At 36.9% G+C, this 15,480-nt stretch overlaps 1 protein-coding gene and 1 non-coding gene across 6 annotated transcripts in view; one reads left to right on the top strand and one right to left on the bottom strand.

Moving 5' to 3' along the window:
• Positions 1–15,480, top strand: part of LOC126815465 (uncharacterized) — a 53,696-nt gene that overhangs the window by 29,354 nt on the left and 8,862 nt on the right. The window contains exon 5 of the transcript XR_008786593.1: positions 8,882–9,023. This is a non-coding gene — a transcript (uncharacterized LOC126815465). The remainder of the gene's footprint in view (positions 1–8,881; positions 9,024–15,480) is intronic.
• The window catches only part of LOC126815366 (3-galactosyl-N-acetylglucosaminide 4-alpha-L-fucosyltransferase FUT3), a 58,291-nt gene continuing 43,767 nt past the window's right edge, over positions 957–15,480 (bottom strand). For 4 of the 5 annotated variants that reach the window (XM_056099249.1, XM_050541040.2, XM_056099250.1 and 1 more), the window contains one exon: positions 957–2,108. In XM_056099249.1, the coding sequence (XP_055955224.1) occupies positions 1,053–2,108 (1,056 nt within the window). In that variant the 3' untranslated portion in view covers positions 957–1,052. Of the gene's footprint in view, positions 2,109–7,883; positions 8,023–15,480 lie in introns of those variants that run through there. The other variant, XM_050540993.2, reaches the window with a different exon arrangement.

Here is a 15,480-nt window from a genome sequence, read left to right as displayed (position 1 = left end):
TCGAGAGGACGTTAAACCCATTCTCTCATTGCTAAAGACCCCTACGCGCAAGCGATCTATTGAAATAAAATTGAATCATTTGCTGGTCCCCCCCCCTCTCTCTCTCTCTCTCCCGCTCTCTCTCTCTCTCTCTCTCAATAGGAGGATTTATATTTAATATAAACCACGGAGCCCAAACTCAGTTCAAAGTATGTGAGAGATGGTGGGAATGGGTAGAAACAGTAACTAACTTGGTACTATTTTATTTCAATAAGTTTGTCTAGCGCGCAAAGTTTTTTTTTAGCAGTGGGGGAAACTCGGGGTTGGGCAAACGACCCTACTTCTTGTTATGTTGTATGTGAGTGAGTGAAGCCGATTAATATTAACAGTGGGACGTTAAACCCCATTTCATGTCACTTCGTTTCATTTGGTTATCTTTTATGAATAAACCGTTTTCACTATCCGTACTATACTTTACAACTGTACAGAATATAACGTGCCTTTATAAGGTCCATTGCGTATATCCTATATTGCGTTTATCCTATTGGCCTTGGGCTAACTGGATAGTATGTACATCTTCCACACTAAAGTCGAATCCATGCAGATGATATACCTTTCAGGTACCTTGTTGTACATGTACGTTAAAGCGATAATTTCATATTTTCTAAGAAAGTCAAAACATAATTATGTCTATGTCTTTTGAACTCACTATTATACGACCATGGGCATTATTTCCCACCCTTAAAAATCATTGACACAGGATATAATACAATTACCTCCCCTGTTTTCCTATTGCCTCCATGCATTAGCTACCTTCAAACGTTGGAATTTGAAGTTGAAAATGATATTTTGCCAATTTCTCAGCTGGCAATGGTGACATAGGACTAATAGGATTATTCTTTAACAAGGCAGGACGGTCTATGGATGCCATCTATTTTAAGGCTTCATTTTAATAAATTTTAAAAGTATAACTTAAAAATATGAAATTGCAGCTTTAATTAAAATTGAATCCGGTAAAATATAAAATATGGTATATAAAATATGTACGAAAACGGAAAACGAATTGAGATTGTTTAAATGATGTCTTGTGGTTCAGAACAGGCATTCTTAGAAAACCAATCCCAAATATTAGCATAATGTGTTGGCACCAGTGGTTCATGAAGACGTTTACAGATTTCACAAAATGGTTCTGGTGCGTCAGATCGGGCCTTAAAATCTAGTTTATTGGATAAATATTCTAAATAAGCCGTGTCATTTTTATCTAGATACTGGATGTAGTCAGCCAAATCTTTTGTTGTTTTGAAATCACGGGTATCAATATATGATTGTTTTGGATAAAACTGAGAATAATTTCCACTTCCTCGTGCGATGACGATCCAATTTAGATTTTGTCTACCGAAAAACTTTTCTGTTATATAATCCTTGCATAAAGAGTTTTCAAAGGCAAGATAAAATTTATATTTGACACTAATAGTTTTAAACCAGTCATATCCCTGACCAGCCATAAGTGTTCCACAGTTTCCATAAACATCGATCGGTTGTTTAAGATGTCTTTGAAGAAACTGGATATATTTCAGTCTCTTACTTGGCGCTAGATAACAATTACTCACAACAGCTGCGACAAGTCTCGATTTTTTGGACAAAATCCCTTTTAAATTTGGTAGATCTTGAATCGGCCTGGAAGGCTGGTAATAGGGGAAAAAAATTGTGGAATCTAAGCGGTATGTCATCGTCCAATTGATCTGTGATTGCCATGCAGGATTTGACCAGACGTTTGTTGACACCAAATGAGGTGGTTCTAATCCGAAAACAGCCCAAATTTGACCTAAAGGTCGATGAAACGGGGATTGGAGATGGTAGTTAACCATATAAATAATCACAACATCGGCTTCTTCCTTTCGGGCAGTAAAAGCACAAGATTTGACTGCACAGTTCTTGAAGCTTATATCTTGTATCCAAGGCCAATCGGGTTTATTTTCCCAAGCAATTAACTTTGTACCGTTTGGCAGCGAGCTTCTGTTTAGCAATGCAGTAGAACTCCAGTTTAGCTTCCCGCTAAATTCTGCTATAAGATATATACCACAGCCGATGAATATTAGTACCATAAATAATATTTGGATACGTCCCATCTGAAAGCAGAAGGGTTGAAAGTACAGCATTCTCTAAAAGTAAGAAAGGGCAAGCTATTATACGCTATGACATTTTCCGGCCCAAGCACAACTTCCCAAAATCCATGCAGACCAGCATAGGAGAAGTATTCGCCAGCTTGAATGGTTTATCTATTTTCCCCTAGAAGCCTCATCCCATGTCAGTAAACTTTTGATTTGAATGTGTGTTCGCCGCGCTCCGCCCCAATCTGATTATAATACAGTTCTATATTTCGTTTCGGTTTTTTTTATACTTTCGATGGTCTACACTACATGAAGATCTGACCGGTTGTGGAGATAGGTCGCGTCAGAGTCATACGAGCGGCTTTTGACCCTATGACGTCAGACATTCGATTAACTAATCAGCATTGATGTTATTACTAATGGATTACCCACAGTTCCGTGCAAAACACCCCCAAAGCTCGCCGTAACAGACCGTTTCATTTGCTAATAGCTCACATCATTCAGAACACGTCAATGATAACAACTCTTCCAGATCCTATTGTAGTAAAGACAAGTAAAACGAAATTTTGAACTATAAATAGCATCTGTATTTTAACCAGACTGCGCTCAACCCTTACATATGTGGTATCAAATTAATCAGCATGACCCAGTGAATATTTTAGACCATCTAATTTGGGCCCCGGGGGCGAATTGGATCACGGGCGAATTTAAACCCCGTGTGTATTGATGTTGGGTATCCCGCTAGTATTTCTGTAGAGAGGGAGAGTGAGAGAAAAAAGGGGTTTAACGTCCACTCGACACAAACTAGATCTTTTCGGGACTAACATGGTTTAATTTTAGTTCAATAATCCGCTTGCGCGTAGGGGTCTTTAGCAGTGGGAGGAAACCGGAGGACCCGGAAAAAACCCACGAGGTTGGACAGCCGAGCATACTCCTTGTCACGTACAACCGTGGATTCGAAACCACATCAGTTGACTCAATGACAGGCCTTATGATACAGCGTGCACGTGCTAACCATTCGGCCATCCAACCCCCCACGAATATTAAGACACAACTTGACAGAACATGCAAAAATAGCCTATTATTGTATGCGATACAAGGCCAGCAGTCAACAGAATTGTATGTATAAGAATTATGAATAACGGGCGACCTCTCGCCAGAATTCGAACCGTCCGGTTGTCAACGGTGATTTAAAAAGCGTTTAGTAACTTACACTCTCCACCAGATTCCAGAATTGTACGTAAGATAATTAGGATTGTAGCCCAAAATGATAATTTCTTGGATTCTGATTGATCGAAAAGTGGCGTCGAATGAGTATAACAGTCCTCTAAATTTCCTGGGCGACACACTGCGAATGAATATTTTCTGGGTGCTATACTCTGTTTGCAGTGGCCAAAAGTTCTACACCTCAAAACTTTATTCTAGGAAATCTTCATGATTTTTTTTCCTTTTATGTCATCAACAATGAAATTCAACCATTGACTTATTGAAACACACACACAAAAAAACAAAGTTAGTGAGTGTATTTGAAAGATGATAAGTAAATTTCACTTCAAGGCTGGCCTGACAATGATGGTTGCCATGGTCATTCTATCCTAATCAGACTGGTTTCTTTATTAAGCATCAAAGCATGCATATTAATGAGAGGAGTCACCAGCGGATGTGCCTCGTGAAGACGGTGAGAATTAACAAACTGCAGTCACAACTTCGTAGTCGGGTGTTAAACCAGAAATTAAAAAGAAAAGACGAGATAATAAAAAAAAATTATCGCAAATAATCCCGATTCACAGAATCTGAAGAAAGCCCAAATTAAATTACTCAAACTGAAACGGAAATGCCATCGCATTGAGAAATCGATGGATTCAGTTTAATAAGCTGCTGCATTGTCCTCGCAAGTTATCGACCTTGCGAAAGACGTTATATCTAAAAATGAACAGATCGTAACATTAGAGTATGAAAAGTTTGAGTTAACAGGTCAGATAGAAACAATGACTCAATCAACAGATAGAAATGAAATGAAATGAAATGAAATAGGGTTTAACGTCCTACTGTTCTGCTCCTAACCTGGACTAATGAAGATGGGCATACACCATATAGTGTGCTATGAGCGAAATTTTGCCCGGGCAGCGGCGCTATTGCCTACTCTTATATCGAATTCCAACTGCCAAGGGATCTTTTACGTGCACGCCAATGTGTACACGGGACCTCGGTTGTTCGTTCCATCCGAACGACTAGACAGCGGTCCTTGTCAGGCCCTCGATCCTGCATCACTGACAAGGGGAAACCACGCCGGAAAATCTGGATGAACTTTCTCGGCAAATGCAGGGATCGAACACCCGACCTCCAGGCTAGCGAGACAGCGTCTTACCCACTAAGCCACGTGATCCCCCGATCAGCAGATATTGTTGAGGAAAAGAGCTGTAGATATTCACCAGAAATCAGTCAACTTGTTTATGACGCCATAGTTAATCAGGTACCAACAGCAAATATTCCGCCACTATTACAGTCATTTGCAAAGCGGTGTAATCTAAACTTAACGAACATTCCGCATCGAACTACTATTGAAATGATGGGTCGTGAACTTGGAATTATATCCGACAACACAGGATGGAACCCACATAAACAGTGCTCACGTGGCATTTAACGACAGGAGCTGTTTAGTATTGGCTGTTGATCAACTTCCTGGTGGTTGTCCTGTAGATTGTAAAGATCATGTCTGTAAATCTGTTGATAATATCAGTTATATGTATACAATGTTCCACAACCCGAACTTTCAAGAATGTCGTCAGCAAATAATATCAAAAATATGTAATACCATGACAGACCGGGTAAATGCCAAACATGCGTCAACAGTTCTCATCAGTCAGGAATGGAACAAAGACTTCAACGAACTGAATTGTCATCTACATCCGTTGGATACTATTGCAAGTTCCACTCGATCTATCCTTAAAAGCAGCAAAATACTTTGTATACCATGTTAAATTCTTTGCTTTTCTTCAATCTGGAGCTGATCTGAGTGGCTTCCATTCAAGTTTACTTCATGATATCCAATTACCCGAAGCTGTGGCAGAGCTGCATGTTGTTGGATTGATCGGAAAGTACATAACAGGACCATGGATGAAGAAATTTTATACTTCTTCATCTAACGAGATAAATCATATTGAAAGAATTTCTGTCATAAAGAAAGCTCGTGACAACATTAATGACTGTAAAAAAAATTTGCAGGCATCATGAGTCGAAAGACGGATTTCTTTGGTGATGCACTGGATTTAGATGATGCTATATTAGTTGGTCTCCGACAGCCTCCTTCTGATCAGTTTTTATTTGACACGTTCTTAAAGGCAAGTCTACAGAAAATTGTGGTCTTAATTGATCGACAGTTTGAACGGTATTTCTCAATAAATGGTACAGAGAAAATTGTGAGTGAAACAGATTCTGCCCGCAGTCACAACATTGTTTAGTGCTGCGCAAACACGGGTCCCCAATGCAACTCTTGCGTCTTCTCTCTGCAAGGATGCGTGTCCAGAAAAACCAGGTAGTGAAATATATAGATAACATCTCAAAAGATAAGCGTGAATCCTTAATTAACTTTGCAGTAACCCAGACAAAGAAACATAATCTTTTACAATGTAAAATTGGAATGGAAACCTGGAAGGAAATGTCTAAGCGGGCAGCTATCAAAAATCAAAAAAAAATCTACATCTGAACGAACAAAAATTGAAAAGCGACTAACTGACATTCCGTTATGTAATCTTGCTACTGAATATCCGGATTTAAATGAAAAAAAGTTACAGGACCTAACTGATATGCTTAGCGGGTTCCTTGGTGGAAGGAATATCATTCATTCCTGATTTGATTTAGACTGTCAGGCGCCCAAGCAATATCATGGGAAAATAGAAAAACTTAAAAGGGGCAAGGACTATCTTATTGCATACTGGGGTGATGATGAAACTTATGAGAATGCTGAAGATTACAATGTTTCTAAATTTGGGTTGGATGCTGATTTACTTGCTGGTGACATTGTTGTTTTATAAGAAATTAAATAGAATTATGTTTGTACAAATGTATAGTTAAAACATTACTGAGTGATAATACTGAGTGATACTGATGACTTGTTTTAATTAAATAATTACTTATTAGACATTAATGATGGAATAGAATTGTTTATATTGATGTTTAACGCAATCTTAGAGCTTGATGCACTGTAAATTTCATGGTAATATCTTTATTAGTAAAAATTTTTATGTACATTTTTATGATGTCGCAGTACAGCCGGCTTATTATGCAACAAATTCTTAATTACCTAATTAGTTATTTAATTAAATAATTACTTATTATATATTGATGATAGAATGGAATTTTTTATATTGATGTTTAAAGCAGCTTTCGAGCTTAATCCACTGCAAATTTCATGGAGAAATCTTTAATATTGACAAATTATCCTATTGTTTAACATGTAATTAGCGTACCAAAATTAGCCTGATTTTCCGATATTCAAGTTATCATAACTTTTTTTATTATTTGAGGTAGGGGTATAAACCAGGCACCATTTAAAGGCATTTTTAAAGCCCTTTCCAGTGGTATAAATTAAACTGCATTTGGTGTATTTTGAAATTTTAAGCCACATACTTACAACAAGTGAATAAAAATACTACAATTATTGAACTCCGTATGGACCGTAAAAATAACTGATGTGTACGCTACACAGCATATATCTACACGGTCACACGAGTGTATGGACATTTATCAAACATGATATGCAATTTATTTCGAACCTAGTCACAGCTGTGGTTCAAAATCATTTAAAAAGTACATAAAATACACTTATTTGCGATTAACCAGTCGCGTAGTGAACCAAATAAAATGGAAATGAGTGTTATTTTATTACGTCACGGATATTTTCATTACGTCAAAATTGTTTTCCTTGGTATTTACATCATTAAAACCAATAAACGACCGTCAACTATCAAGAAAGAATTCCAAGAAAAATGTTAAATTTATTGGGTTACAATATCGATAAACACCTCCAGTTTAGAATTTATTGGATGTTATTGTCCATTGATCCGCTTAAACTTTTCATTAGAGGCGCTCGATCGCTACGCGATCTCGGCCTCAATGATTTAAGCGGTATCAAATGGACAATAACAGTCCTCTAAATTCTAAACAGTCTGTGTTTATCCCCTACATAACGGGCGACCACTCACCAGCATTCGAGCGGTCCGGTTGGGGGCAGACCTCCATTAATTTCCCTATTGACTTCAATGTTAATTCTGGCCTCTTTGCCCACCTTCAACTTTTCCACCAAATTTTCGTTGGGCTGAATGCTTTTCACTACAGACAGAGGAACAAATGGTTATGTCTTTGCACTAACATTTGTATGAGAGGTTGACCACCAAAATTTTGAGATACACAAACTTGAAGAAGCATACTAAAAACATGTAACTAGTTGCCGTACATATCACCGTAGCCAACCTAATAACCCCTATCCTTCCGCCTCAAAATCATGAATATTTATCAAAACCTGGCAGAAAATGTTAATTCAAACCCTCTTCGTCCATTCTAGACCAACAAATCAACAAAAATGGGCATGCCGAAGGGGAGAAAGGAGACAGAGAGGGAATTGCTATAAATAGACGAACTACAATTTAATGGTGGTCTGCCTCCGGTTGTCAATTTAGTTGCCTACCCTTTCCACCAAATTCTAGAATTGTACGTATGAGAATTAAGAATAAACAAGCGACCTCTCACTCGGTCATGTAGTCAACTCTGATTCAAACGCATTTAGTTACTCACCCTTTCTGTTACAGTTCTATTCCGTGTTTCATTAGTACGTTACATGTACTATTAACCGACAATATAATTATACAGGTTCCAGTTATTAAAAACTATTACTGAGGCGTTGTTTAAATTAGTATTGAACAGCTGTGGCGTTTCTATATGGGTTATACTGACATTCCCGATAAATTGCACTACAACAGAATATAATTCATAAAATCGATGAGAAACCACGTGGCAGTTTTTTATTATTACTATTACCGGTTTTATGAGAGTTTATTGATCACCCAATACTTAACACAAATAAATAAATGTAGTTCTTTGCTAGAGATTTTACTTTTTAAAAAAAGAAGTTACTTTTAATAATAAAAAAAATGAATTGTCTATTGAAAATAAGAAAAATGTAGTTCCTTTTTAATTGACCAATCAAATTCGTGTAAAGCGATATCTTTTAAGGAGATTATGAAATTTATCACAAGCGATATCTACTGTAGAATGTGTTATTGAGGGATCACGTGTAATAACTGAATTAGACCAAATACGGTAATGTTCTCCTCTCGATCTTCAGGTTATGGGGGATGTTTTTTCCATATTTGGGAAGGAAATTAACAACAAGGTCAGTCTATGACGTAAAGAAATTAAGGGGTTATAAACGATGGTGTTGAGCTGTCAGAGCAGCCATCAAAAGCTATATACACTTTATTGAGAACGAGGAACTTGATGCTTACCGGCTTTAATAATAAAGTTGTATAAACGACTTAACCTGTCATTTCGATCACAGAGAAAACACAACACAGGAGTCCAGTAGTGCCACAATAGCCATGGACCACAAGTAGTAGCATAACTCAGGTCCAAGCCACTCCTATACCAAATCTCAGTCTTAGGGCAGCCTTAGTATAGCCCCCAACTCTAAATAGGCAGACAGACAAACAAACGATAATCACAAATATTAGTATGGTGTTCTCTCTCAATGGTAAAAATGTCTTCATCAACTCATAATTTATATGATATTTCAGATTCCCAGCAGATAGAAACACGTGGGCCATAGATAGACAGTTTTTATTAGGACCAGCACTTCTTATATCACCAGCTCTAGAACCAAATCAAACAGTTGTAGAAGCTTATTTTCCTAAAGCTAGATGGTATGAATATAATCAGGTATAGACAATATATTTAATTCAAGCTAGTTGGTATGAATATAAACAGGTATAACAATAGTTTATTTAACTCAAGCTAGATGGTATGAATATAATCAGGTATAACAATAGTTTATTTAACTCAAGCTAGATGGTATGAATATAATCAGGTATAGACAATAGTTTATTTAACTCAAGCTAGATGGTATGAATATAATCAGATATAACAATAGTTTATTTAACTCAAGCTAGATGGTATGAATATAATCAGGTATAACAATAGTTTATTTAACTCAAGCTAGTTGGTATGAATATAAACAGGTATAACAATAGTGTGTTTAACTCAAGCTAGTTGGTATGAATATAATCAGGTATAGACTGTAGTTTATTTAACTCAAGCTAGATGGTATGAATATAATCAGGTATAGACAATAGTTTATTTAACTCAAGCTAGTTGGTATGAATATAAACAGGTATATCACCCAATAATACATTCTACAGTAGATATCGCTTGTGTTATATATTTCATTTCTCTTTCCTAGAGTTACGTCCACTTCCACCATGGGTGATATCGCGGACATTCCTAATGACGTCGAGAACCACCCCTATATGGACAGTGGAAACTTTCCACCAGGAGTGTCAGATGTGTTATTTTGTTATTGACCCAGAATTAAATGTGTATCAAATTATAGACGATTTCATGAAATGAAATGAAATGGGGTTTAACGTCCTACTGTTCTGCTCCTAAACTGGGCTAATGAAGACGGGCATACGCCATACAGTGTGCTATGAGGGAAATTTTTCCCGGGCAGCGGCGCTACGGCCTACTCTTATATCGAATTCCAACTGCCAAGGGATCTTTTACGTGCACGCCAATGTGTACACGGGACGTCGGTTTTTCGTATCATCCGAATGGCTAGATACTGACAAGGGGGAACCACGCCGGAAAATCTGGGTGAACTTTCTCGGCCAATGCAGGGATCGAACACCCACCTCTAGGCTAGCGAGCCAACGTCTTACCCACTTAGCCACCGTGACAGGCAGATATTCATTACCAATTTGATGAATTGGTTTAACTATGATTTTCAGTTAGCCTTAGGTCTAAAGTGTCCAAAATTGGTTGATGGACTTCCGGGTCACTTTGCCAAATGTCAGTTTGGCGGCCATCTTTAAAAAAAATGGCCGCCGTTTTTTTTCTTATTTGAAATAGTGCGAGTCGGGGAAGCCTTCATAACTCCTCAACAGTTTCACCTATATGGATATGTAATATATCTCAAAATGTTCATAATATAATTCTGCATCTGCTGGTATATGATATATGTTGTTTAATCAATACTATTAGTTTTAAAATAAAAGATTAATCTGAAAAAAGCAACATTTTCGATTTTTTTTTCATGTCTGTTCGTATGTTTACTAACAAATCGTGTTCAGACCAATATAAGCCAAATTATCTGTTTGGTCAACTTAAGTGATTGAATAGATATCAGAAACATTGATCATAAAAAATAATCTCAAATATGAGTGTCCCAGATCCAAGATGGCGGAAATTCAAAATGGCGACAAAATTTCCTAAAATGGCCAATATGTAAGATAATAGTCATTTCATTGTTTGATATGACATGTACTATCCAATGATCTTACAATTAAAGATTCATTACGTAAGATTTAGATAAAGAGCTAGCCATTCTTGCTACAATAGTTCGAAAATAGATAATGTAAAATGAATAATTTGACAATTTCATTCAAATTACTCTATTGCAAGCGAAGATATTAGCCTTTGAAGGTTTGACAAGACACGTGCAATAATTTCAACAACTGTACTGGTTGCTCGAAGCTAAGTCTCGCTCCTCCATTTTTAGATTAAATCAAAATATGACTGATACGTTCTAATTTATTTAATATCGGAGAAATCCGATGCCATCGAGAGTTGATTATGGCCTGGGTCAGTTAATTAATGTCTAAATAATAATTTAGAAAACATTTCAGGCCTAAAGAAAGACCTGCAATAGGCAGATTTAGCTCTTGCACAATGTTTGTTTAATCTAAACAAAGAGTTTTAAAAATCCAAGATGGGGAAAATTCAAAATGGCGGTCAGAATTTCCATAACATGAATGACTGTTTTATATAGCTTATAATGTCTCTTTTATAAGGTTTTCAGAGTCACTGAACATGAATAAAAACTCAAAAATAATGCTGAAAATGATGTTAATGATACTGCTAAAAATGACACATCCTATGCGACCCCCTCCCCCACACACACACACACCATAAACAATACAATGGGGCATAATATGGAATTGATTATTTTGGATCTCACAGATCACAAGACATTTCACCAAAATAGTGAGTCATTTTAATTTCATCTACTATGCCTTTGCACCATTTTAAGCCGTATTGAGAATTATTTATGATATATCCAGTTGTTAAGAATTTAAGATCTCTTATTCGTTCAGAAATGGTAATGTGGTCCGTTTTTACATTAACGCCTCTATGCCCGGCAACTTTTGTCGTATGGTCTAGTAGGCCTGCAACCAAAATTTTTAGCTTGCTTAGAAACACAGTTCCGCTACAAGGTCCTCCCTATTAAACAAACTATACATATTTGGAAAGCTTATAACACCAGGAACACAAATCCAATTAAAATGTTTTAAGGCCAGATGAAAATTGTGATAATTGTCAAGTAAATGTTATATTTATACTAACAATTGTGAAGTTGACATAAAATTACACATATGATACCTAGGATAGGACAGGCTTATCTTTGCTCCGTGAGGTGAACGACAGGGTTCTCTACAACCAGACTCGAAATTTCTTTTGAAAAAACTGACTGTAATTTAAATGGTACTTTCTAGAGTATATCCTGGTGTTTTTAGCTTATGCATATATCTTAATAATTCATCAAAAACGACATAAATTCATAACTACGCGAGAACATTGACTAATTTAGGGACCCCCGAAACTACCATACTCCTTTTGAGTGTCCATCCCTGAAAAGGGAGGCAAAAGATATGATGTTAAAACGATAATTCATATATTATTTTACAGTTATATATATAAAAAAAATGTCTCCTTTTTATCCAATGGACAATTTATTGTTAGTTCATGTAGAAAGATATGGTGCTTATAAACGTGTTGCAAATTTCCGTATTACATGGTAGACTTCAACGTATCATATACACAATAGGTATTTATTTTACAAGTATAAAAAATGTTTCCGTTTTATCGAATGAACACTTTATTGTTAATTCGCGTGGAAAGATATGATGTTAAACATGTTACAACTGATATATTAGTCGAGTATTTTACATATTACAGAAAGTTTACGTTTAATCGAAAATTCCAATAAACAATTTATTTTTAAGTTGAAGGGAGTGTCCTACAGGTGGTAGACCATATTAAATGCTGCTTGAATGTGTATTTTCATATACTTTGTATGCATATAGATTATTATACTGAAGGTTCGTCAGGGTAGAAAATAAGATTTTGTGTGAAACAGGTGTCCTAGAAAAAATGGGTTCACTAACATCAAATATCTGGTTCTACAAATTGTATTTGTCCCTTCTAAGCTAATACCTGTGCGGAACAAACCTTTCCGTTTCATCGAAAATTCCAATAAATAATTCAATTTTAAATTCAGTGGCTACGAAAACCCTATACATGATATATCACAAGCCCTACCTTGCATGATACTATAATAATAATAATAATAATAATAATAATAAAAACTTTATTTAATGAGGCAACGTATTTAGTTTGCAAAAAAACTAATCTTCCATAGGTCCCTCCTAAGCTACAAAGACATATACTATTCAAAAAAAGTAGGGGATATTTGATTTTTAAGTGTTATTAAAGTCACCTAGTGAAACTGACGAAGAAACAAATGACAAAATGAAATGAAGTTCACATTCATCAATTTATTCCAAATGATCGTTAGACTAAGTAAGGCACAGACTGACCATTATAAAGGTAAAATGATACCCGGGGTCAAACAGCAAAGTTACCACAGCATCACAACCAAGTCAGTAACGGGTAAATCCTCCTCTGTTTGCCAAACAAGCATTGATCCGACGTGGCATACTCCCAATGAGACGTCTAAGGTCATTTTGGTCCAGATTGTCCCATTCCTGTTGCAACGCAGCAGCAAGTTCCTGGACATTGGCAGGACGTTGTTGACGTTGACGTAACCTCTGTCCAAGCATGTCCCAGACATGCTCGATGGGGGAGAGGTCGGGACTCAGTGCTGGCCAAGGTTATGTGGTGATGTTCTGTTGTTGGAGGTAACCTGTAACGATCCTGGCCCTGTGACATCTTGCTTTGTCATCCTGGAAGATGAAACGGCGGCCATGACGTCGTGCGAACGGCACAACATGGACTGCCAAGATGTTGTCCCGGTAGTACTGGCCTGTAACACGCCCTGCAACAACATGTAAAGCCGTTCTTCCAGCAACAGTGATGCCTCCCCACACCATAACAGAACCACCCCCAAATCGATCATGTCTGATGACGTTAACGTCTTGGAAGCGCTCGTTTCGACGACGCCACACCCTCCTACGTCTGTCCAAAAAATCAACAGTGAACCTTGACTCATCTGAAAACATCACATTGCTCCAGCGTCGATTATCCCAGTGTTGACGACCCCTACACCAACGACGTCTTGCCTGAATGTGATGATCTCTCAAACAAGGGATCACGCGAGGACGTCGGGCGCGAAGGTGACCCCTATGCAGTCGATTCCGAATCGTCTGGCCACTCACTCTCACACCAGTGTCTGTTTGAAGGCGAGCGCTGATCTGATTTGCTGTGATGACACGATTTCTCAAGGCCAAGGTACGGATAAATCGATCCTGGGCTTGAGTTGTCGCCCTTGGTCGACCTGAGCGTGGTCTGTCCTGTACAGATTGTGTATCACGGTATCTGGACCATAGCCTGCTTATGACAGACTGAGAAACATTCATCGTCCGCGCCACAACCGCCTGTGTTGTGCCGATCTGTAGCATGCCAAGGGCACGTAACCTTTCATTTTGGGTAAGCCGACGCATATCAAAATTTGTTTTCTGGTCACTAAAACAATTAAACTGATGTTTCCACCCTGGAATTCAATGCCACAATGACTGTAACATTCAAAGTCAGAGTCGTGCAAATCTTGGGTTGGACCCCCATGATGATCCCAAGCATCACCTGCATTCCATGCGGTAGCTATTGGTGCGTTTGGGCGTCACATGTAACTGGAAATGTTTCTTCTGTTAGGTTCTATAGTGACTTTTTTCGTAGTCATTTGCATATTTTAGTATTATGCCCCCAAAATCAAATATCCCCTACTTTTTTTGAATAGTATATATACATGTAATATCAGGATAAATTTAAAATCATTAGAAATGCAATAGCATTTTAAAGTGGGAAGTTTGATAAGTCACTCCCAAACTTCAAAACATATACATTATACAAGTAGAAAATAGGAAGAACACTATAATTACACACAAAATAAAATAGAATGCAGTTGCAAGTTAAAAATAATAAGTATGTCATCAGTTGAATATTATGGTTCCTTCAGTGTGCAAAATAAATGACTTTTCAGTTTAATCTTAAAATTTTCAACATTTTTACACATCTTTATATCAAAAGGCAGATTGTTCCATAAAAGACATGCAGAATAATAAAAAGTACGTTTCATGGATTCCGTTTTGCAATTTTGAAGAAATGGAGATTTACTGGTTTGTGAACGGAGCAAGATATCCGTTTTGGAAACAAGAGATTTTTCAATAAAATAGAAATTTAGATAAAGTGGAGTATTAAATGTAATAATTTTGAATGCTAAGACAATTTTATTGTAAAGAATCCTCTGTGTAAGGGTAAGCCAACCGAGTTTAGTAAATAAAGAGGTGGACGGAGTTTCAATCGGTGCATCAAGAATAGTTCTTGCTGCCCTCTTTTGTAATTTTAAAAGAATGTCTAATCTACTTTTGGTAGCATTTCCCCAAATAATAGAGCAATAATCAAATATTGGTAGTATGTAACTGTTATAAAACAAAATTCCTGTCTCGTAAGGTAAATGATCTTTTATCTTATTTAGGAGAAATATTTTTGATGCAAGTTTTTTTTAGACATATCTGCTATCTGTGCTTCCCAATTAAGGTCTTGGTCAATTTGAATTCCAAGTAATTTTGCGGTAGTAACCGTCTCAATTTTCTCACCATGGAGTGATAAAGTTAAGTTTTTCTGATTTCTTTTGTGTTTTGATGAAATCAGCATTGATTTTGTTTTCGAAGGATTGATTACCATCCCATTGTTCTCACACCATTTAGCAACCAAATAGAGATAATTGTGGAGATTATTGGCGATGGATTAAATATCTTTGTGTGAACAATGCAGGGTACTGTCATCAGCAAACAAATCTATCTGACTTGATTCAATATTGAGTGGGAAATCATTTATAAAAATAAGGAATAGGAGAGGACCCACGATCGACCCTTGTGGAACC

Source organism: Patella vulgata, chromosome 1, assembly GCF_932274485.2.
Source record: "Patella vulgata chromosome 1, xgPatVulg1.2, whole genome shotgun sequence".
NCBI classification, from domain to species: domain Eukaryota; kingdom Metazoa; phylum Mollusca; class Gastropoda; family Patellidae; genus Patella; species Patella vulgata.
Note: the sequence above shows the minus strand (reverse complement) of the source record. Positions and strands in the feature narration are given on the sequence as shown.